This window comes from Poeciliopsis prolifica, unplaced genomic scaffold (assembly GCF_027474105.1).
Source record: "Poeciliopsis prolifica strain line A6 unplaced genomic scaffold, Auburn_PproV2 SCAFFOLD020, whole genome shotgun sequence".
In the NCBI taxonomy this organism is placed as follows: domain Eukaryota; kingdom Metazoa; phylum Chordata; class Actinopteri; order Cyprinodontiformes; family Poeciliidae; genus Poeciliopsis; species Poeciliopsis prolifica.
Window position 1 is genome coordinate 7,186,234 of NW_026562395.1, and position 24,634 is coordinate 7,210,867.

The window sequence follows — 24,634 nt, forward strand, 5'->3', positions numbered from 1 at the left end:
TGTACAATTAAATACATTCCATATATATATATATATATGACAAATGGGCTACTGGAACAAGACGGAAATGGGCGAGAGATGAAAATGTGGATCTGTTGGATTGCTACTACTCAAGTAACCCTAGTCAGAGGGGTTACATGCAAAGACTGGGAAGGAATGGTCACTTCGACATCCCCAGTCAACACTAAGTGCTAAACAACTAGTAGCTCAGTGTTCCAACATCCGCAAACGGCAACTGCTATCACAACTTGAGATTGACGAGATACAACACAAATGCTACGGCAAAAGGGAGGTACCCGGATGTCAGATCTGTGGGGACTTAACTACAAGTCCCCACCCAGTGAGGGGATACACGGCCCCAATGAGCGAAACAGAGCTGAACGAGACAGCTGCTGACCTGAGAGAGATTGCCCGAGACTGCAAAACCCGACACACCAACCTGTGCATGGCTTGGATCGATTACAAGAAAGCCTATGACTCAATGCCGCATACTTGGATCATTGAATGCCTAGAGATGTATAACATCAACAGGATTCTGAGAGCCTTCATTGCAAACTCGATGAAGCTGTGGAAAACCACCCTTGAAGCCAACTGCAAACCACTTGCACAAGTGTCCATCAAATGTGGCATATACCAAGGAGATGCTCTGTCCCCGCTACTGTTCTGCATAGGCCTGAACCCCCTCAGCCAAATTATCAACAAGACTGGCTACAGGTATAGACTCAAGAATGGGGCCAACATCAGTCACCTCCTCTACATGGATGACATCAAGCTGTATGCCAAGAGTGAGCGAGACATCGACTCACTGATCCACACCACCAGGATCTACAGCACTGACATTGGGATGTCATTCGGACTAGAGAAGTGTGGTCGGCTGATCACAAAGAGGGGGAAGGTGATCCGCACAGAAGGAGTCTCACTCCCACAAGGAACAATAGCAGACATAGAGGACAGTTACAAGTACCTAGGTATACCACAAGCAAATGGCAACCTCGATGAGGCCACAAGGAAAGGAGCCACAGCCAAATACCTCCAACGAATAAGGCAAGTCCTGAGAAGCCAGCTCAATGGCAAGAACAAAATCCGTGCGATAAACAGCTATGCCCTGCCAGTAATCAGATACCCTGCTGGAATAATTAGCTGGCCAAAGGAGGAGATAAAAGCCACAGATATTAAGACTAGAAAGCTACTAACCATGCATGGAGGGTTCCATCCCAAATCCAGCACCCTGAGACTGTACACGAGCCGCAAAGACGGAGGCAGAGGACTAGTGAGTGTGAGAACCACTGTCCAGGACGAAACAACTAAGATCCATAAATACATCAGGGACAAAGCCTCAACAGACAATGTGCTCAGTGAATGTCTCAGACAACAGGGAACGGAGGTTGAGGTGCCAGAGATACCATCATGGGAGGACAAGCCCCTACATGGGATGTAGGGGCAAATAACCCAAGTGGCTGATATCAGTAAATCCTACCAATGGCTGGAAAAAGCTGGACTCAAGGACAGCACAGAGGCCCTCATCCTGGCAGCCCAGGAACAGGCCCTAAACACCAGAGCAATAGAGGCCCAGATCTACCACACCAGACAAGACCCAAGGTGTAGGTTGTGCAAGGAGGCCCCTGAGACAGTCCAGCACATCACAGCAGGGTGCAAGATACTGGCAGGGAAAGCGTACATGGAGCGACATAACCAAGTGGCAGGCATTGTGTACAGAAACATCTGTGCAGAATATGGACTGGAAACCCCGAGATCAAAGTGGGAAACACCCCCAAAGGTGGTAGAGAACACCAGAGCTAAGATCTGTGGGACTTCCAGATCCAGACAGACAAAATGGTAATGGTGAACCAACCAGACATTGTCGTAGTGGATAAACATCAGAGGAAAGCCGTTGTGGTAGATGTAGCAATACCAAGTGATTGCAACATCAGGAAAAAGGAGCACGAGAAACTGGAGAAATACCAGGGCCTCAGGGAAGAACTGGAGAGGGCCTGGAAGGTGAAGACCACAGTGGTGCCTGTGGTCATCGGGGCCCTCGGGGCAGTAACCCCCAAACTGGAGCAATGGCTACAACAGATCCCAGGAACAACATCAGACATCTCAGTCCAGAAATGTGCAGCAGTCCTTGGCACAGCCAAGATACTGCGCAGAACCCTCAAGCTCCCAGGCCTCTGGTAGAGGACCCGAGCTCAGAGGATAAGAACCACCCGCGGTGGGTGAGAAGGGATTTTTTTTTTTTATATATATATACACACACACACACACATATATATATATATATATATATATATATATATATATATATATATATATATATACAATGTTTACAATATATATATATATATTGTAAACATTGTATATATATATATATATATATATATATATATATATATATATATATATATATATATACACACACACACACACACACACACACACACACACACACACATCAAAAAGAGAGACAGGACATTTTTATAAAAATGTTTATTTCTTTTTTCAAAGTCACAAGTTTACATATACAGTATACTGAGGCCCCATAGCCAATGTTGTTGCCTTGTGGAGTTAAATTTAAATGAGCCATTGCTGACATTATATTGTGAAAAAGTAATATTTCTCTTGATTTGTGAATAATTTTTAATTCAACTTGTTGTCAGTGAGCATTACTCAGTGAGTTGTGTTTTAACTCAATGCATGGGTGGGGCATGTCAGGTGAGTGATCAGAGAAAATGAGCAGCAACTGGACAATCTTTGGACTGTCGATAATAAAAGACCACCACAACATGTTGAATTTTGTCACAAATCATAATGCTTCAGATGTCACACATCATTTACTAGCATGCCATTGACATGTTGGATGCAGGGATGTCCAGCAGAGCAGTAGCCACATGGCTCAATGTCCACTATCGGACTTCTGGCCGTTTAAGAGTTCGTTTCCAACAGAATGGCACGACTGTAAATCCACCACATCCTTGTCGGTCATGTGTGACCACTCCAGATTGGCACATCCGGCTTGTCAAACTGCAGAATGCGCTAAGCCCAGCGAAATGCAGCTCATGAGACTATTGGTCTGCACAACATCACACCTCAGACTGTCCATAACTGCCTATGAGAAACCAACTGGGTCAAAATCAAATTCCTCAAACTGATCATGTTCAAAAGACTGTCAATCTGCCACAAGATGCCAGACCAAGATGTTGTTAACGCTGATACGAAGATCACTAATTACTAAAAATATACAGTGAATTTCTCTATATGTTGCGGAACCCAAATGTTCATGAAATCCTTATGTTAAAATGTTTGTTCTGTGTATTTCCATGGTATTAGGTAGCTTTTTTTTTGAGTCAAGTGTTTTGGATTTTCTTTCACAATCTTCCAGTAAGAGTTTGCTAGAACTTTGACCCATTACTCCTGAAAGAAGATACATAGATCTCTTTGCTTTGAAGACTCCATTTATGTCTGCACATAAATATTTTAAAACACTGATATTCCTGTGATGTCACAGAATAGTAAATATATTTCACAACTAACTCTTTTATAATCATCTTATTTTGGAGGTTTTTCCCTTTATGTTGCTCTTTGAATTGCACATACAAACCATAACTCTGTGATTTTACACTTCTAATTAAAATAAACAGCAGCGTTATATAAAGACGTAGAAGTTCATTAAAATGCTATTGCACAGTTTCCTTCACAAATTATTGCCACTGAACCTCACATTCAAGATATCATACCTGCATATGTGATTGAATAAAAATAACTGAAAGATAAGATACATTTCAGCTTTACAAGTGAACAGATTATTTGTACAGAATCAGGTGTTGGCAAATGACTCTGATCCACTACTGCTGGTGTTTGAGTTTCCAACCTGCGAAACATTGTAACCATCTGGAACATAAAAAATAGATTGTGAGGAAAGTGGTTTTAAGGTAGCAAAAAGATAGACGAAGCAAAGCAACTTACTCCTTCCTCTGCGAAGTCGACCAAAAACGCTACTCAGAGCTGAAGTTCCACCACTGGTGCTCTAAGAAAAAAAACAATTACAGAAAAAAGTTAAAATTAGAATGTAATTTGATAATGCAACACTTTAGAAAAAAAAAACTTATCTGTTGGTCTGATACCAGGTTAAATTGATTGTTTGCTACATTTTTGCAGTGCTTCTGCAAATTACAACTTACTCTTGTTCGATTAGAGGTCGTGCTTAGAGCTGGTACATTCCTTAAAATCAAGGAACGGATCTACAGACAGACAAATATGTTGGTGATAAATCCAGTGCAAACTGCTTTGCAAATTGAAAAAACAAGTGCATTTCTAACACTTCAATCAAAAATTGTAAGAGTGCAATATTTATTTTAAAATAACTAACTATTATACACCTACACCCAAATGGTTAATACATATTTTTGTTGGACTAATGTAAAACCAAAGAACAATGATTTATTATTAGTAGTAGTATTATTATCATTTTGTATTAGCTAGTCTAATGAAGAAAACATACCTTGGAATCAAACAGAGTCCCAAACACCAAAATAAAGAAACCCTGTAGAGAGTAAAACATTCGTTAACAGTCCACAAGACCAAAAAAAGGATTAAAATGCCAATTTCAAATCTGTATCCAACTCAAACACAAATGCAAAATACCTGTAAGGAGTTGAAGAAAGCAAAGGCAACATGGATCCCTCCATTTGTTGGGTCCACCATGGTTCCAATTCCCAAACACCAGGTCAGTCCGAATAATGGAGTCAAGATAGCCACACATCTTAGAATGACGAGCAGGGCATTTTTCTCATCTGCCTGGTTTGTGTTTCTTCTTCTGAGCATCTTGTACAAAACCACCAGAATGACCAAAATATTGAACACAACTATTGCCAAGGCAGGGATCACTAAGGCCAGGAGAGCCTTGGTCTTTGTCCAGTTTAGCCAACAAGCTTGATCTTCCCTTACATATCCACCCCCAGGTGCAGTGGCAGCAACTGTAGTAACAGCTATTATCAGAGGGCAAACGTATCCAACAGTCAAGCCAATGGCGAACATCGTCCATTTGGACATTTGGGAGAAGACCATGACTGACCGGTACAAGAGCAGCAGGCTTGAGTCAAGCATCCAAAAGAACATGGCGAGATAGAAAAAGTGCATGAAGAAGGTTGCTGCACTGCATGGTCCAACTGGAACTTTGTAGTCCTCGCCTGGGTTTTCTTTGGGGTTCTTTGCAATGGCGGCCCCAATGATGAAACAGATGTCAGCAATCAGCAAGGACAGGGCTGTGTTAACAATGGCAACATGGCGCATAAAGGCAGTGCTGTTTTTAGTAAGGGGTCGCCATACGATTCCTTCAATGATGAGACAAATAATTAAGCTGATCATTGATATTCCAACACCGATATATGTCATTATGTCCAGTAATAGTCTTAGTTCTTCAGGGATGTCAGTTGACATAAGAATTGAGAACGATGTGAGATGGTTGCAGGTGCAGGTTACAGTGTCGTTTATATCAGAAACAAACTCACAGCCCTGGTCATCCCATGCGCCAAGATTATCAAAGAGAGTAAAATTCCAGAAAACGCACTGAGGGTTCAGTTCCAGAGTGGTATTGAGCTTTTGATAGCTCAGAGTGACATTGTTAATCACTTCATTTACTTTGACAAGCAGAACAGCACCATTGATGACATTCTCGGGGTAAGTTTCATTGCTGGTTTCATTAAAAAGGCTCAGGTTAAATTCAGGGGTCCGTGGTGGCATAACATTATTCAAGGAGGAGAAAAGAATAGTGGTGATAAATGTATTGTCAAAACCCGTTTCTGGAATTGCTATGGTGATTGTGGAGTTCAGTTCTTCATTGAATGGGTTTGTAAATTTGGTTCTCTTGAGCTGAATCCGTTGAGTATTTATTGTAAATGAACCATTCAGTCTTTCTGAAAGTGTCTCCATTGAAAACAGCAATCGTGAGCTGGAATTTTGGGTTTCATTTTTATTCAGAAAGCTCCAAGATTCCTTTGCATCGTCACTAATGATGACATCAACAGTTTCCAATACATTCTGTAGATGAAAAGATATTCCATAAAATCCACAACATTCTCAAACATTGCAAACAAAATTGTTACATATAAGATGCAGCATATTCACCATACCTTCATGACATCTTTTTCTATATTGTTTGAAACGCTTCCAATGGTATTTAATATATCGACAATGGCAGAGATTGTTGCAGGTGATTGAGTGACTTGTTGTACTTTCTCGTTGACAGCTTTAGTCAAGTTCCCTGTAAATTCTGGAACTTCTTCTTTTTTCAGATCCTGAATAAAAGTGAGAATACAAACAAAAACTGCATAAAATATGGAAAAATATTCAGAATCAGAAAAGTTCATTTTCAGCAGAAGCAAAACAGCTTTGTAGTAACTGACCAGTCACTTAAAGTCTGATAAGTTATTGTCTTAAACTTTTAACCAAATGAATAATTGAGCCAGTTATAGGGGAAAATTAATTGTTCAGTGCCTGGAGGACACACAGTATGAGGTCTTCACATACTGTAAATTTGATGGCCAACTCTCAGTAGGTATGAAACATAGACATGATTCTACGGCATCATCAGATTCTGGGATCCACAACATTTGTAAAATGTAAACTACCTACCAATGACTCAGTTAGCAAATCTTTGATTACAGTTACAATGCAGGTGTCTTTCCTTAGTTCCCAGGTTCCTGAAGCCAAACAAACTGCAGTCTTGGCTCCTGTTTGACCTTCTACACAGTTTCTTTCCTTCCTGTCATTTACTCTTCCTTCTCCATACTCAGCATCATTGCAGATAATAGCTAAAAAAAAAAAAGAAAAAAAAATCAAGTCCCTGAAATGAAGAAAATCGTTTTGATTGGAGACGTTTGCCCTCAATCAAAACGCTAACAAAACAGCATGAATTTAACATTTTACTCTTTGCTTACGCCCTAGAAAAACCGTCAGAAATGTTTCTTTTTTATAATCCTTCGGATCGTCAACTTGACAGATGAATGTTGCTTTCTTTTCTTCAGTGCATTGTCCCATAATATACTGATAAGTGATGCAGTTTGAGGTTCGATCTGCAAACATTTTGAATTGTGTTAAACATGATTAAAAGTTATCCAAATTCTCTGAGTATTTAGAATTTGCGTATTTCATCATTTACTGGATACCTGATTGTAATTCTGTATTTCCTTCATACCATTTGAGTTTGAAAGGAGACTGGACACAGCACGTTAGTGGTACACTCTTCCCTTGGTCACATTGAGAAAGTACTGTACGACTGACACTGATAACGGGAGCTGATCTGATGTTGCTAGACAACACATTCCTGTTCTGATAGACAATAATATCTTTTCCTTTTGATGTACATTCATAAGTCCCTGAAATGAAGAAAATTATAATTAGTAATTATATGCATGAACCAAGTGTTGCATAAATGTGTAAGCACTCGTGAATACAAAAATGTCTTGCAAACTTTTGTACATAAAAGATTTATTAGGACCTTAAAAAGGGACAAAGTTTGTCGTCTTATTGAACTCAGTTTTGATTATTTTTGCAACAACAATCTATAACTGATTATTTTTGGAGGGCAATATCACTGATCACAATTTTTTACAAGTATGTTGTGGTATGTTTGAAGTCCCTTAATTTACTTGAACCAAAAATTAATTCTACATCGTTGCTCTTCCTGTGTCTTCACGAGATCATAAGTGAGACAAGTTAAATGCTTTAAAAAGAAGTAATTTAATACGACCAGATTGCAGAGCGATAGTGTTCCTGTCTCAGAGATAAATATAGCAAATATTTCAACTTTTTTGCACAGTTGAAGATGATGCATCACTTTGCTTAAATGTTTTTTTTTATTTCTCAAATTCAGATAAATTTGTTCTACACACCTATAAACCTACACGTTTGAAATTAGAAAATGTGATTAAGTACTCTTGATGTTCTATTCTATGTAAAGAAATGAAGAACCACATGCAAGGTTAAGTAATAAACTTGCTTAAATGTCACACTAATATTTAAAATGTACAAGAAAGTTTCACTTATTGTTTTTCTAAAATAAAGTTGCCTTTAACTTACCTGCATCAGAAGGAATCACTTGGGCAATTTCCAGTGTGAATGGATGTATAGAAGAAATTTTATGTCTCTGTGATGGGGAAAGTACCAATCCTTTAAATTTCCATGTAACACTAAAATTGACTTTCAAATCAAAACCAGGGGGGGCACATGTCAGTGTCATGGTTTCATCAGTATAGATGACATCAGGTTGTAAGGTCATTGGTGTGTCGCCTACAGAGAGAGTCAAATGCAACTGAAAGCAGGTATTTACATACAATTATTTCTGTTTTCTAAATGCCAGAACATTTTTGTAATTTTTCTTGAATTCAGAAGTTCACATATATTTGTTCAGTATCTGGGATAAATATTTTCTAAACTGTTTGACTTGGGTCAAACCTTTTGCAGTTTCTTGTTAAATAAATGCATAATGAAGAAGCACTGGACACTCACTTTGGACTTCTGTAACTTTTCCATCAAGAACAGGAGCAATTTCTTTTCCGATGGCTTTAATCAGTTCATTATTTGCCTCAGCCATCTGAGTGTTATATTCAGATGTCCTGACAGTAAAGTCTACAATAACACTTCCTTCTCTGTAAAAACAAATAAAATCCAAAACTATGATGAGAAGCATGTTCAGACTAACTCACCTTTTACTTTAGACAACTGTTAAAGCCAAATACCTGATGTTAGTCACAAAAGCAGCAATGACTCCAATTTTGATGTTATATTGTTGTGAAAGCTGTGGAAATAGATGTGTTTGAAATTATAAGCATCAAAGCACAAACAGCTGAAAATTTTAAATCATATTGAGCAAAAAAGTACTTACCAGTCCCTCAAATTGTTCTTTTAAATCTATGTATGCACGACTGCTCTTATTCTTATAGTCCTCTATAAAAGGCTTATCTAATCTGATTGACCTTTTAATTTCAAGGACTGTTCCTGGAAAACAGAAAGTTACTTTTTTGGGCACAATAGAAACGTGAACTTTCATACAAAACACATACATGGTAAAGAGTGTTTAGGAAGTTCTGTTCGCAGTTCTAGGAAGAAAAACTGTCAACTGTGATAACAATAGTTGTCTTTGTACTAACAACTATTAATAAAATAAAAATTAGATATTTGGTTGCTAGCTGAATGCAATTTAGTAAAAAAAACACACACACTTCATGGATAAAAATATAGAAACAGTAGAACAAGTCAACATCGTTCTGTTTAAAGATAAATAGCTCTGAAAAACATAGTTTGCACTGAAATTATTTATCTTTTCGTATTTCTGGGGACAAAAACATTAAATTTTTAATGTTTAATGTATCATAATTTACAAATATTTATGAAGAAGCATTTAAAATTATTATTTATTCAGTTATTTTAAAGCATTACCAAGTCAACTCTCCATGACTACCAAAAAAATGCAATCCCAGAAAATTACCCAGGTAAATAATCAAAGAACAACAATGTTACCTGTTGGTGTGGGTGAAGGAGGTAAGGTGACAGTGGTGGTCGGGACGGTAGGTGAAGCAATTGTGGTAGTAGGGACAGTGATAGCAGGTGTATTGGGCTGAGCAGAAGTACTTTGTGGTTTTGTAATGGCAGTAGTCATGTTTATTGGACGAGTAGGGATAAATGGGGTAGTTTTCGTCTGGTGTGTGGTAAGAACAGCTGTGGTATGATTTGTAATACGGATAGTAGTAATGAGGATGGTAGGGTTAGTTGTGGCATTAGTTGCAGGAGCGATAATTGTAGTACTGGTTGTTGTCGTGAGAGCAGTTGACAGGACCGGAGTGGTTGGAGTCATTGTTGTGTTTTGTGGCATCATGCTTGTACCTGAAAAGGAGAAAGTTGTGACATAAATATGTAGCAGTGTTTCTCAAACTTTTCCAGGCTGAAAAACCCGTTTAACAAACACTCACGGACCACCTAACTGGAATAACGCAACATGTTAATAATATGTACAAACTGAATGAAAATATTCAGTCTTTCTCAAACTGGTCCCCAGACCAGCGGTTGGGCAATTTCCAGTGTCTTAAAAGACTGATCATGCTTCCCTAGATATTGATTAAAATCGGTTTGTAATAGCCAGAAGAAAGACCAAGTCTGACTGCATTGTGTAAAGTTTGCTGCAAAGGGGTTTATGTTGTGGTGGCTATGTATTTCAACCCCTGTAGAGTTGTAGTTCAAATATTTATGGATCACACATCTGAGCCTTCTTGGGAAATTCTACTATGGACCTTTTAAAGTATTTTAAGCAGAGTAGAATACTGGTGAATGATTAATTATTTTTCTTTAATATATTTGCTGCCAATGCATTTTAAGGAAATTTATATATTGATTAATAGAAGTCCCTTACCTATTGTCGTTCCTGGTGTTGTTGTGTTCGGCATCATCGTTCCAGATGTTGTTGTATTAGGCATAGTCGTTCCGGGTGTTGTTGTATTCGCCATAGTTGTTCCGGGTGTTGTAGTGTTCGGCATAGTCGTTCCGGGTGTAGTAGTATTCAGCATAGTCGTTCCGGGTGTTGTAGTGTTCGGCATTGTCGTTCCTGGTGTTGTTGTATTCGCCATAGTTGTTCCGGGTATAGTAGTATTCAACATAGTCGTTCCGGGTGTAGTAGTATTCAGCATAGTCGTTCCTGGTGTTGTATTCGCCATAGTTGTTCCGGGTGTTGTAGTGTTCGGCATAGTCGTTCTGGGTGTAGTAGTGTTCGGCATTGTCGTTCCTGGTGTTGTTGTATTCGCCATAGTTGTTCCGGGTGTAGTAGTATTCAGCATAGTCGTTCCGGGTGTTGTTGTATTCGCCATAGTTGTTCCGGGTATAGTAGTATTCAACATAGTCCTTCCAGGTGTAGTAGTATTCAGCATAGTTGTTCCTGGTGTTGTATTCGCCATAGTCGTTCCGGGTGTAGTAGTATTCAGCATAGTCGTTCCGGGTGTTGTAGTGTTCGGCATTGTCGTTCCTGGTGTTGTTGTATTCGCCATAGTTGTTCCGGGTGTAGTAGTATTCAGCATGGTCGTTCCGGGTGTTGTAGTGTTCGGCATTGTCGTTCCTGGTGTTGTTGTATTCGCCATAGTTGTTCCGGGTATAGTAGTATTCAACATAGTCGTTCCGGGTGTAGTAGTATTCAGCATAGTCGTTCCGGGTGTTGTAGTGTTCGGCATTGTCGTTCCTGGTGTTGTAGTGTTCGGCATAGTTGTTCCTGGTGTTGTATTCGCCATAGTTGTTCCGGGTGTAGTAGTATTCAGCATAGTTGTTCCTGGTGTTGTATTCGCCATAGTTGTTCCGGGTGTAGTAGTATTCAGCATAGTTGTTCCTGGTGTTGTATTCGCCATAGTTGTTCCGGGTGTAGTAGTGTTCGGCATAGTCATTCCGGGTGTAGTAGTATTCAGCATAGTCGTTCCGGGTGTTGTAGTGTTCGGCATTGTCGTTCCTGGTGTTGTAGTGTTCGGCATTGTCGTTCCTGGTGTTGTTGTATTTGCCATAGTTGTTTCGGGTGTTGTAGTGTTCAGCATCGTCGTTCCTGGTGTTGTAGTGTCCGGCATCGTTGTTCCTGGTGTTGTAGTGTCCGGCATCGTTGTTCCTGGTGTTGTAGTGTCCGGCATTGTCGTTCCTGGTGTTGTAGTGTTTGGCATCGTCGTTCCTGGTGTTGTAGTGTTTGGCATCGTCGTTCCTGGTGTTGTAGTGTTCGGCATTGTCGTTCCTGGTGATGTTGTATTCGCCATAGTTGGTCCGGGTGTTGTAGTGTTCAGCATCGTCGTTCCTGGTGTTGTAGTGTTTGGCATCGTCGTTCCTGGTGTTGTAGTGTTCGGCATCGTCGTTCCTGGTGTTGTAGTGTTTGGCATCGTCGTTCCTGGTGTTGTAGTGTTCGGCATCGTGGTTCCTGGTGTTGTAGTGTTCAGCATCGTCGTTCCTGGTGTTGTAGTGTTGGCATCGTCGTTCCTGGTGTTGTAGTGTTCGGCATTGTCGTTCTTGGTGATGTTGTATTCGCCATAGTTGGTCCGGGTGTTGTAGTGTTCAGCATTGTCGTTCCTGGTGTTGTAGTGTTCGGCATTGTCGTTCCTGGTGTTGTTGTATTTGCCATAGTTGTTTCGGGTGTTGTAGTGTTCAGCATCATCGTTACTGGTGTTGTAGTGTCCGGCATCGTTGTTCCTGGTGTTGTAGTGTCTGGCATCGTCGTTCCTGGTGTTGTAGTGTCCGGCATCGTCGTTCCTGGTGTTGTAGTGTTTGGCATCGTCGTTCCTGGTGTTGTAGTGTTCGGCATCGTGGTTCCTGGTGTTGTAGTGTTCAGCATCGTCGTTCCTGGTGTTGTAGTGTTCGGCATCGTCGTTCCTGGTGTTGTAGTGTCCGGCATCGTCGTTCCTGGTGTTGTAGTGTTCAGCATCGTCGTTCCTGGTGTTGTAGTGTTCGGCATCGTCGTTCCTGGTGTTGTAGTGTTTGGCATTGTCGTTCCTGGTGTTGTAGTGTTCAGCATCGTCGTTCCTGGTGTTGTAGTGTTCGGCATCGTCGTTCCTGGTGTTGTAGTGTTTGGCATTGTCGTTCCTGGTGTTGTAGTGTTTGGCATCATCGTTTCGGGTGTTGTAGTGTTTGGCATCGTCGTTCCTGGTGTTGTAGTGTTCGGCATCGTCGTTCCTGGTGTTGTAGTGTTCGGCATCGTCGTTCCTGGTGTTGTAGTGTTTGGCATTGTCGTTCCTGGTGTTGTAGTGTTTGGCATCATCGTTTCGGGTGTTGTAGTGTTTGGCATCATCGTTTCGGGTGTTGTAGTGTTTGGCATCGTCGTTCCTGGTGTTGTAGTGTTCGGCATCGTCGTTCCTGGTGTTGTAGTGTTCGGCATCGTCGTTCCTGGTGTTGTAGTGTTCGGCATCGTCGTTCCTGGTGTTGTAGTGTTCAGCATCGTCGTACCTGGTGTTGTAGTAATTATTGTTGTTGTTGCAGCTGAAGTTGAATATAAAAAATATTTTAATGTAAAATGTGACAAATTTTTCTTCAATAGATATTCACAGACTATCTATGCAAAACATGGCATTCCTCGGTTGCATTTGTGATGATTGGTAATGCAACAGTCAGCTCAGCATTTGGAAAAAATAATGGTTTGAAATATTAACATTTGTTTATAACAAACAGAAAGACTACTATTGGCAATGAAGTGTATCTCAAATAATTCTAATTATTTTTATCACTATTGAAATATAAATTAAGAAATATATTTCAGTTGAAAAACTTACTCTCCAAACTGCATATTCCAATATCTGACAAAAATATTTTCTTGTTGGAACATTTATACAATAAATAATACATCATTGTTATGTTTAATTAAATTACTAAAAATATACAATATTTAATAAAGTTTTCAATTAGCTCTAACTTACAGGTTGAACACAGAAAAATGTTACAATATAGCACAAGGAAGAGTATAGCAATTCTCACCAGTTGTTGGTGATTGTGTTGGGCAAGAACTTAAATCTGTTGAAAAAGACAGTTTTTTTAATCAAGTAAAACTGATCAGATAATTACATAACCAAGTAAAATAAAACTTGCTACTCCCACCTGACAGTGGCTGGCAGTAAGTATTATTTGGAAGAAGTGCATTGATGCATCCACAGGTATTGCCTTGAACGTTGCTGCATTGGCCATAAGTGGAGCACATTTCACAAGGCCAGCCATACTGAGCCTCACATCTGCACTGGTAGCTCGTATTATAGGGGGAGCACACTGAAAACGAGACAGGCTGTTTATTTGAAGTTATTAATAAAACATTCGATATAATGTGTCTATATTATTAAATTTACAGTTATTACCTGTAGAGATGTTAATATCGGAAATCAGTAGACGACTACTGAAGCCGATAGGGGAAGTGATGTTTCTCAGCTCTTCTACAGCTCTAATGTCGGTGGTTCTCAGCTCAAAGGAAAGCAGGTATTGACGGACCTCTGGTGAGGTTGTGTCTGCTGAAAATAACGATAACATGCAGAATTTACACTGCAATAAATTCAGGGGACATTTTTCAAACACACCTGGTTCTGTGGGTTAACCTCATACAATATGATTTAAGACTTACTTGATGGCATCACTGTTGTTGATGTTCGAGGGCATGCTGTAAAGTCTGAAAAAATAAAAAGACAGAAATCAACATTTAAAAAGTTGATTTTAAATCAACTTTGATTTAAAAGTTGATCTTAAATCAACCTTTTAAACATTTAAATCAACTTTTTAATATTGATGTAAATGTTTAAATCGGGATGATAACATTATCCTGAATATGTTATGAGTTATTTTTTGTACAGCGATAGAGTAACACCTAGATCTACATCTATGCACATTCAATTCATGCTTTTTAATTGGATTTTAAAATATTCCAGATATAATTTCAAACTCAAAAAGTTTTTTAAAAGATTGTTTAAAAAAAAAAGCAAAATGGAAGTAAAGTATCTATTTCCTTCGGGGTTTTTTTTATTTTTATTTTTTATATCAGGTACACTTTCAACTGTTTGAGTACAAACTGTTCTCTCTAGGACAATCTCCTTTTAAAAGGAGATCGCTCCAAACTGATATATCATAACTAAAATGGAAATTCATTGAATGTCACTGGTGGCTTTAATTTTTTTCTAAACACTTCTAATTTCAAGCTTGTTCCTTCTAAAAAAACAAATGAGGCAGTTATTTGCTTCTCATAAGAAAATAGCTGTCATACATTTTTCAAAACAGCAGATGGCAGTGTTTTTACTGTTATTGTGTGGTGGTAAACCAGTTAAAAACAATACCACGAATGCTTTGAAACTGCTTCCAAGATACTCAACTTTGTCAAAAGCTGTCACATTTATCATCAATATATTATCATCAGTTTTCCATTTAAAAGTTTGAAACCAAACCAATATTTTTAAAAAGAAGGAAATGAGAATGGATCAATATCCAACCATTTGTTTTTGAGAAAGAACAAACTTGAAGTTAGAAGTGTTCAAATCAGATTTAAAGCCACCAAGTCTGACAGTGACATTAAAGACTTGGTAGAGACATTAATTTCCGTTTTTGTTTGGCAGTTTTTCAGATGCCAATGTTGAAAGTTCTGAACATTCTGGACTGGATTTGGCCGTTTTTATTACAAACTGTATCGACAATGGGAGAAAACCGACTCTGCAGTGACTTACAACATTACAGGGGACACACATTCCAGACTCCTAAAAAGTTTCGAGTTTGAAAGGCTTCTTCAAAGTTGCATTGTCAGCTGGGGCAAGATTTGTGGCAGAGCTGTCAAGAAGTCCTGCTGGTTGTAATTCTTGGCATGAAGCCAACCATATTTCTTTACCATCGAGTGAAGGACTTCAAATTTTCCAACTTGTTTTTTAGATGGAGAAGAAGTGGTTAATGAAAGTGACGCTCAGATTGATTATGTTCACGAAAAAGTTCAACGGAAAAGAAAACTCTTGATTCACCAGTTTGTTTCAAACGAAGAAACTTTTTTTTCAAACAAAAGAAAAAGTTTGTTTGTGTTAATGTAGTGTAAAAAGGCTTAAGGAGAAGTGCTTTAAACAGATGTGACTAATAAACAGGTTATTCAGGAACAAGGGCATGACAAGGCAGGGTGCTGGTATGTCACATACCTCATTACCGGCAAACAGTGCAATCATTATTGTTAATAGTTCAGTGTGTTGAAAAAACTTTCCAGTCATTCTGAAAAAGGAATTCCTACATTCTTGAACAGATGGCAGAATTTCATGTGGCTTCACTTCAAGCAGTTATGATCAGGGTGTGTCAGTAGTATGGCATAGTAACAATGTTATATACTAAAAAAGAGTAAGATAGCAGAGAATAAAAGTAAAGCAAGTTAATCTCAAAACAATTAAGAGGGAAAAAAATACATAAAAGTATAGATATGATTAGAGACTGATATACAATAAATATTAATCGGATTTAGTAAATATCGAAAACCATGAGAGGTGGTGGAATAAACAATGATGAGGTCTTGATTTAACACCACACGTTACACAGGTAATGGCAAAATATTGCTGTGTTAGGAATCAAGATAAGAACTTGCTAAAAAGATAGAAAGCAATGTATGTCTAAGTATACACAAACGTTGAAGAATAAAACACAGAAAAAGCATTAGAGAAGAACTCACTATATTGATCCTCAGCCTGGCAGTACTGTCCATCAGCAGGAATGCCACTGATGCATCCACATGTGTCACCAGTGATGTTGTCACATGATCCATATGTTACACATTGGTCACATGGCCAACGATACTGATCCTCACATCTGCACTGGTAATCACCACTGATTGGAGAGCAGACTGAAAACAAAACAAAGGAAATATTTCATCAGTTTCAGAGCATGCAGCAGTTTGATTAAAATTGCTTCAAATGTTTCTGTTAGAGCCTCAAAATCCAATGAAATCTGTTTAGTCCTACCTGTAGTAATGTTAACATCGGAGATCCGGAAGTTCCTGTTGATGCTGATGGTGTTGTTGATGTTCCTCAGCTTTTCTACGGATGTAACTGTGGAGTTCAGCTCAATGGAAAAGCAGGTACTGATGGAAGAATGGTGGACCTATAGAGAAACAAATGAAAGACCAAATGAATAACAAAAAAGATGATTACCCATGTATTGTTGAGTGACTGATCAACATGATCCATGCTTTCAGTCTTACTTGTTGGTTGTGGAGTTGTTGTGGTGATTGGACATGCAGTAAAGTCTATAAATATGAAGAGAGAAAAGGAGTAAGTTATTGATACAAATCCATTCTCTGACATTTCTGAGGAAAAAGGTTTTGCTCTCACTCTCAGTTAGCTCCAGTAGAACAATGCCTCATATCAATAACTTAACTTTCAACATTTCAAATTATGAATATTTATTTTAAAGCAAACAAAGAATGATTTCCAAAAAATAAAAAGCCACAGAAAGCAAATCAAATTCATATTCAAATTCCAGTATGGCTGCCTCATATAACCACCGCAAGAATTGCAGTAATATGTTGTTTGGCACCAGTTATTTTTTGTATGTCATTAAATTAGTCAAATATATACACAATGCTGTGCAAATTTGATATACAATTAGAAAATTAAAAACTGACATTAGATAAATTGATGCATCTGGTTAGTTGTTGACTATTGTTGCTATAACTTGCTAGTTTTCAATCTGGCTTTAAGCTTGGTGTTTAATTAGTTGAAACATATACTACTATGCTACAATTATTAGTATTATCCAGTTTTCATGCAAGACTTTAAAAGCAGGTGGTTATGATTTTAGATGAAAGTTATTAACTAACAATCAAATATAAAAGGCACTGATACAGAAATCTAGTTTGATATGGCATTAAGCTATTGTAACCAATCAAACTAAAAATGCTTATGTGTTTAGAAAAAGTGAAATGATGATGCAGAATGGCATTTAAGAAGATTCTAAATGAACGAAGATAAAATTTCATCATGTTTGACGATACTAGAAAGCAAGTCAGTCTATGAGTTGATAAGCCATCAGACATAGACCAAGGTTCAAAAAAGGTGCTGAAAACAGACAAGATCCCACTATTTTATTTCTTCAAATACTTAAAGATAAGATTTTCCCAATGGTGACAAATGTGTAAAAATATCTCTTTGTGTTTTGGTTCATGCAAATTTGACCAATTGTGTCTTGATTCCTGAACATTACACAATAGAGAAAGACTTACCCTAAAATGTCAACCAAACAAACTGTCCAGAAATACTCACTGTATTGATCCTCAGCCTGGCAGTACTGTCCATCAGCAGGAATGCCACTGATGCATCCACATGTGTCTCCAGTGATGTTGTCACATGATCCATATGTTACACATTGGTCACATGGCCATCGATACTGATCCTCACATCTGCACTGGTAATCACCACTGATTGGAGAGCAGACTGAAAACAAAACAAAGCAAATATTTCATCAGTTTCAGAGCATGCAGCAGTTTTATTAAAATTGCTTCAAATGTTTCTGTTAGAGCCTCAAAATCCAATGAAATCTGTTTAGTCCTACCTGTAGTAATGTTAACATCGGAGATCCGGAAGTTCCTGTTGATGCTGATGGTGTTGTTGATGTTCCTCAGCTTTTCTACGGATGTAACATCTGTGGAGTTCAGCTCAATGGAAAGCAGGTACTGATGGAAGACTGGTGGACCTATAGAAAGACAAATGAAAGACCAAATGAATAACAAAAAACATGATTACCAAAGTAGTTCCAATTTGTATTGTTGAGTGACTGATCAACATGATCCAGGCTTTCAGTCTTACTTGTTGGTTGTGGAGTTGTTGTGGTGATTGGACATGCAGTAAAGTCTATAAAGATGAAGACAGAAAAGGAGTAAGTTACTGATACAAATCCATTCTCTGACATTTCTGAGGAAAAAGGTTTTGCTCTCACTCTCAGTTAGCTCCAGTAAAACAATGCCTCATATCAATAACTTAACTTTCAACATTTCAAATGATGAATATTTATTTTAAAGCAACCAATGTTAGATTTCCAAAAAATAAAAAGCCACAGGAAGCAAATCAAATTCATATTCAACTTCCAATATGGCTGCCTCATATAACCACCGCAAGAATTGCAGTAATATGTTGTTTGGCACCAGTTATTGTTTTTATGTCATTAAATTAGTTAAAGATATACACACTGCTGTGCAAATTTAATATACAATTGGAAAATAAAAAACTGCCATTAGATAAATTGATGCATCTGGTTAGTTGATGACTAATGTTACTATAACTTTCGAGTTTTCAATCTGGTTTTAAGCTCGGTGTTGAATTAGTTGAAACATATCCTACTATGCTACAATTAGTATTATCCAGTTTTCATGCAAGACTTAATAGCAGGTGGTTATGATTTTAGATGAAAGTTATAAACTAACAATCATATATAAAAGGTACAGACACAGAAATCTAGTTTGATATGGCATTAAGCTATTGTAACCAATCAAAATAAAAATGCTTATGTGTATAGAAAAAGTGAAATGATGATGCAGAATGGCATTTAAGAAGATTCTAAATAAACGAAGGTAAAATTTCATCATGTTTGACGATACTAGACAGTGTGTCAGTCTGAGTTGATAAACCATCAGACATAGACCAAGGTTCAAAAAAGTTGCTGAAAACAGACAACATCCCACTATTTTATTTCTTCAAATACTTAAAGATAAGATTTTCCCAATGGTGAAAAATGTGTAAAAATATCTCTTTGTGCTTTGGTTCATGCAAATTTGACCAATTGTGTCTTGATTCCTGAACATTACACGATAGAGAAAGACTTACCCTAAAATGTCAACCCAACAAACTTTCCAGAAATACTCACTGTATTGATCCACAGCCTGGCAGTACTGTCCATCAGCAGGAATGCCATTGATGCATCCACATGTGTCACCAGTGATGTTGTCACATGATCCATATGTTACACATTGGTCACATGGCCAACGATACTGATCCTCACATCTGCACTGGTAATCACCACTGATTGGAGAGCAGACTGAAAACAAAACAAAGCAAATATTTCATCAGTTTCAGAGCATGCAGCAGTTTTATTAAAATCGCTTCAAATGTTTCTGTTAGAGCCTCAAAATCCAATGAAATCTGTTTAGTCCTACCTGTAGTAATGTTAACATCGGAGATCCGGAAGTTCCTGTTGATGCTGATGGTGTTGTTGATGTTCCTCAGCTTTTCTACGGCTGTAACATCTGTGGAGTTCAGCTCAATGGAAAGCAGGTACTGATGGAAGACTGGTGGACCTATAGAAAGACAAATGAAAGACGAAATGAATAACAAAAAAGATGACTACCAATGTAGTACCAATATGTATTGTTGAGTGACTGATCAACATGATCCATGCTTTCAGTCTTACTTGTTGGTTGTGGAGTTGTTGTGGTGATTGGACATGCAGTAAAGTCTATAAATATGAAGAGAGAAAAGGAGTAAGTTATTGATACAAATCCATTCTCTGACATTTCTGAGGAAAAAGGTTTTGCTCTCACTCTCAGTTAGCTCCAGTAAAACAATGCCTCATATCAATAACTTGACGTTCAACGTGTCAAATTATAAATACAAGGAGAAAAGCATCGCGTGTAAGAACTGATCAACTCACTGTATTGATCCTCAGCCTGGCAGTACTGTCCATCAGCAGGAATTCCACTGATGCATCCACATGTGTCACCAGTGATGTTGTCACATGATCCATATGTTACACATTGGTCACATGGCCAACGATACTGATCCTCACATCTGCACTGGTAATCACCACTGATTGGAGAGCAGACTGAAAACAAAACAAAGCAAATATTTTATCAGTTTCAGAGCATGCAGCAGTTTTATTAAAATTGCTTCAAATGTTTCTGTTAGAGCCTCAAAATCCAATGAAATCTGTTTAGTCCTACCTGTAGTAATGTTAACATCGGAGATCCGGAAGTTCCTGTTGATGCTGATGCTGTTGTTGATGTTCCTCAGCTTTTCTACGGCTGTAACATCTGTGGAGTTCAGCTCAATGGAAAGCAGGTACTGATGGAAGAATGGTGGACCTATAGAGAAACAAATGAAAGACGAAATGAATAACAAAAAAGATGATTACCAATGTAGTACCAATATGTATTGTTGAGTGACTGATCAACATGATCCAGGCTTTCAGTCTTACTTGTTGGTTGTGGAGTTGTTGTGGTGATTGGACATGCAGTAAAGTCTATAAAGATGAAGACAGACAAGGAGTAAGTTATTGACACAAATCCATTCTCTGACATTTCTGAGGAAAAAGGTTTTGCTCTCACTCTCAGTTAGCTCCAGTAGAACAATGCCTCATATCACTAACTTAACTTTCAACATTTCAAATCATGAATATTTATTTTAAAGCAACCAATATTAGATTTCCAAAAAATAAAAAGCCACAGGAAGCAGATCAAATTCATATTCAACTTCCAATATGGCTGCCTCATATAACCACCGCAAGAATTGCAGTAATATGTTGTTTGGCACCAGTTATTGTTTTTATGTCATTAAATTAGTTAAAGATATACACACTGCTGTGCAAATTTAATATACAATTGGAAAATAAAAAACTGCCATTAGATGAAATGATGCATCTGGTTAGTTGATGACTAATGTTACTATAACTTGCGAGTTGTCAATCTGGTTTTAAGGTCGGTGTTGAATTAGTTGAAACATATCCTACTATGCTACAATTATTAGTATTATCCAGTTTTCATGCAAGACTTAATAGCAGGTGGTTATGATTTTAGATGAAAGTTATAAACTAACAATCAAATATAAAAGGTACTGACACAGAAATCTAGTTTGATATGGCATTAGGCTATTGTAACCAATCAAAATAAAAATGCTTATGTGTTTAGAAAAAGGGAAATGATGATGCAGAATGGCATTTAAGAAGATTCTAAATGAACGAAGATAAAATTTCATCATGTTTGACGATAATAGACAGCAAGTCAGTCTGAGTTGATAAACCATCAGACATAGACCAAGGTTCAAAAATGTTGCTGAAAACAGACAAGATCCCACTATTTTATTTCTTCAAATACTTAAAGATAAGATTTTCCCAATGGTGAAAAATGTGTAAAAATATCTCTTTGTGCTTTGGTTCATGCCAATTTCACCAATTATGTCTTGATTCCTGAACATTACACGATAGAGAAAGACTTACCCTAAAATGTCAACCCAACAAACTGTCCAGAAATACTCACTGTATTGATCCACAGCCTGGCAGTACTGTCCATCAGCAGGAATGCCACTGATGCATCCACATGTGTCACCAGTGATGTTGTCACATGATCCATATGTTACACATTGGTCACATGGCCAACGATACTGATCCTCACATCTGCACTGTAATCACCACTGATTGGAGAGCAGACTGAAAACAAAACAAAGCAAATATTTCATCAGTTTCAGAGCATGCAGCAGTTTTATTAAAATCGCTTCAAATGTTTCTGTTAGAGCCTCAAAATCCAATGAAATCTGTTTAGTCCTACCTGTAGTAATGTTAACATCGGAGATCCGGAAGTTCCTGTTGATGCTGATGCTGTTGTTGATGTTCCTCAGCTTTTCTACGGATGTAACATCTGTGGAGTTCAGCTCAATGGAAAGCAGGTACTGATGGAAGAATGGAGGACCTATAGAAAGACAAATGAAAGACGAAATGAATAACAAAAAAGATGATTACCAATGTAGTACTAATATGTATTGTTGAGTGACTGATCAACATGATCCATGCTTTCAGTCTTACTTGTTGGTTGTGGAGTTGTTGAGGTGATTGGACATGCAGTAAAGTCTATAAAGATGAAGACAGAAAAGGAGTAAGTTATTGACACAAATCCATTCTCTGACATTTCTGAGGAAAAAGGTTTTGCTCTCACTCTCAGTTAGCTCCAGTAAAACAATGCCTCATATCAATAACTTGACGTTCAATGTGTCAAATTATAAATACAAGGAGAAAAGCATCGCGTGTAAGAACTGATCAACTCACTGTATTGATCCTCAGCCTGGCAGTACTGTCCATCAGCAGGAATGCCACTGATGCATCCACATGTGTCACCAGTGATGTTGTCACATGACCCATATGTTACACATTGGTCACATGGCCAACGATACTGATCCTCACATCTGCACTGGTAATCACCACTGATTGGAGAGCAGACTGAAAACAAAACAAAGCAAATATTTCATCAGTTTCAGAGCATGCAGCAGTTTTATTAAAATTGCTTCAAATGCTTCTGTTAGAGCCTCAAAATCCAATGAAATCTGTTTAGTCCTACCTGTAGTAATGTTAACATCGGAGATCCGGAAGTTCCTGTTGATGCTGATGCTGTTGTTGATGTTCCTGAGCTTTTCTACGGATGTAACATCTGTGGAGTTCAGCTCAATGGAAAGCAGGTACTGATGGAAGAATGGTGGACCTATAGAGAAACAAATGAAAGACCAAATGAATAACAAAAAAGATGATTACCCATGTATTGTTGAGTGACTGATCAACATGATCCAGGCTTTCAGTCTTACTTGTTGGTTGTGGAGTTGTTGTGGTGATTGGACATGCAGTAAAGTCTATAAAGATGAAGACAGAAAAGGAGTAAGTTATTGACACAAATCCATTCTCTGACATTTCTGAGGAAAAAGGTTTTGCTCTCACTCTCAGTTAGCTCCAGTAGAACAATGCCTCATATCAATAACTTAACTTTCAACATTTCAAATCATGATATTTATTTTAAAGCAACCAATGTTAGATTTCCAAAAAATAAAAAGCCACAGGAAGCAAATCAAATTCATATTCAACTTCCAATATGGCTGCCTCATATAACCACAGCAAGAATTGCAGTAATATGTTGTTTGGCATCAGTTATTGTTTTTATGTCATTAAATTAGTTAAAGATATACACACTGCTGTGCAAATTTAATATACAATTGGAAAATAAAAAACTGCCATTAGATAAATTGATGCATCTGGTTAGTTGATGACTAATGTTACTATAACTTTCGAGTTTTCAATCTGGTTTTAAGCTCGGTGTTGAATTAGTTGAAACATATCCTACTATGCTACAATTATTAGTATTATCCAGTTTTCATGCAAGACTTAATAGCAGGTGGTTATGATTTTAGATGAAAGTTATAAACTAACAATCATATATAAAAGGTACAGACACAGAAATCTAGTTTGATATGGCATTAAGCTATTGTAACCAATCAAAGTAAAAATGCTTATGTGTTTAGAAAAAGTGAAATGATGATGCAGAATGGCATTTAATAAGATTCTAAATGAACGAAGGTAAAATTTCATCATGTTTGACGATACTAGACAGCAAGTCAGTCTGAGTTGATAAACCATCAGACATAAACCAAGATTCAAAAAAGGTGCTGAAAACAGACAAGATCCCACTATTTTATTTCTTCAAATACTTAAAGATAAGATTTTCCCAATGGTGAAAAATGTGTAAAAATATCTCTTTGTGCTTTGTTCATGCCAATTTCACCATTGTGTCTTGATTCCTGACATTACACGATAGGGAAAGACTTACCCTAAATGTCAACCCAACAAACTTTCCAGAAATACTCACTGTATTGATCCACAGCCTGGCAGTACTGTCCATCAGCAGGAATGCCATTGACGCATCCACATGTGTCTCCAGTGATGTTGTCACATGATCCATATGTTACACATTGGTCACATGGCCAACGATACTGATCCTCACATCTGCACTGGTAACCACCACTGATTGGAGAGCAGACTGAAAACAAAACAAAGGAAATATTTCATCAGTTTCAGAGCATGCAGCAGTTTTATTAAAATTGCTTCAAATGTTTCTGTTAGAGCCTCAAAATCCAATGAAATCTGTTTAATCCTACCTGTAGTAATGTTAACATCGGAGATCCGGAAGTTCCTGTTGATGCTGATGGTGTTGTTGATGTTCCTCAGCTTTTCTACGGATGTAACATCTGTGGAGTTCAGCTCAATGGAAAGCAGGTACTGATGGAAGAATGGTGGACCTATAGAGAAACAAATGAAAGACGAAATGAATAACAAAAAAGATGATTACCAATGTAGTACCAATATGTATTGTTGAGTGACTGATCAACATGATCCAGGCTTTCAGTCT

The 24,634-nt window shown here is 37.9% G+C and overlaps 1 protein-coding gene across 1 annotated transcript in view; it reads right to left on the reverse strand.

Moving 5' to 3' along the window:
* Window positions 1–2,487: 2,487 nt before the first annotated feature.
* The window catches only part of LOC129369293 (uncharacterized), a 34,158-nt gene continuing 12,011 nt past the window's right edge, over window positions 2,488–24,634 (reverse strand). Inside the window, exons 22-53 of the mRNA XM_055044708.1 lie at window positions 24,384–24,524; window positions 24,095–24,265; window positions 23,043–23,087; window positions 22,802–22,942; window positions 22,513–22,683; window positions 20,674–20,718; window positions 20,420–20,560; window positions 20,131–20,301; window positions 19,891–19,935; window positions 19,637–19,777; window positions 19,348–19,518; window positions 18,294–18,338; window positions 18,040–18,180; window positions 17,751–17,921; window positions 16,691–16,735; window positions 16,572–16,590; window positions 14,105–14,149; window positions 10,403–12,981; window positions 9,517–9,879; window positions 8,882–8,994; window positions 8,736–8,794; window positions 8,506–8,645; window positions 8,077–8,286; window positions 7,164–7,373; window positions 6,936–7,070; window positions 6,631–6,809; window positions 6,129–6,293; window positions 4,642–6,036; window positions 4,499–4,540; window positions 4,179–4,238; window positions 3,964–4,024; window positions 2,488–3,888 (exon numbers count right to left, since the gene is read on the reverse strand). Coding sequence (XP_054900683.1) covers window positions 3,815–3,888; window positions 3,964–4,024; window positions 4,179–4,238; window positions 4,499–4,540; window positions 4,642–6,036; window positions 6,129–6,293; window positions 6,631–6,809; window positions 6,936–7,070; window positions 7,164–7,373; window positions 8,077–8,286; window positions 8,506–8,645; window positions 8,736–8,794; window positions 8,882–8,994; window positions 9,517–9,879; window positions 10,403–12,981; window positions 14,105–14,149; window positions 16,572–16,590; window positions 16,691–16,735; window positions 17,751–17,921; window positions 18,040–18,180; window positions 18,294–18,338; window positions 19,348–19,518; window positions 19,637–19,777; window positions 19,891–19,935; window positions 20,131–20,301; window positions 20,420–20,560; window positions 20,674–20,718; window positions 22,513–22,683; window positions 22,802–22,942; window positions 23,043–23,087; window positions 24,095–24,265; window positions 24,384–24,524 — 7,634 coding nt within the window. The 3' untranslated portion in view covers window positions 2,488–3,814. The remainder of the gene's footprint in view (window positions 3,889–3,963; window positions 4,025–4,178; window positions 4,239–4,498; window positions 4,541–4,641; window positions 6,037–6,128; window positions 6,294–6,630; window positions 6,810–6,935; window positions 7,071–7,163; window positions 7,374–8,076; window positions 8,287–8,505; window positions 8,646–8,735; window positions 8,795–8,881; window positions 8,995–9,516; window positions 9,880–10,402; window positions 12,982–14,104; window positions 14,150–16,571; window positions 16,591–16,690; window positions 16,736–17,750; window positions 17,922–18,039; window positions 18,181–18,293; window positions 18,339–19,347; window positions 19,519–19,636; window positions 19,778–19,890; window positions 19,936–20,130; window positions 20,302–20,419; window positions 20,561–20,673; window positions 20,719–22,512; window positions 22,684–22,801; window positions 22,943–23,042; window positions 23,088–24,094; window positions 24,266–24,383; window positions 24,525–24,634) is intronic.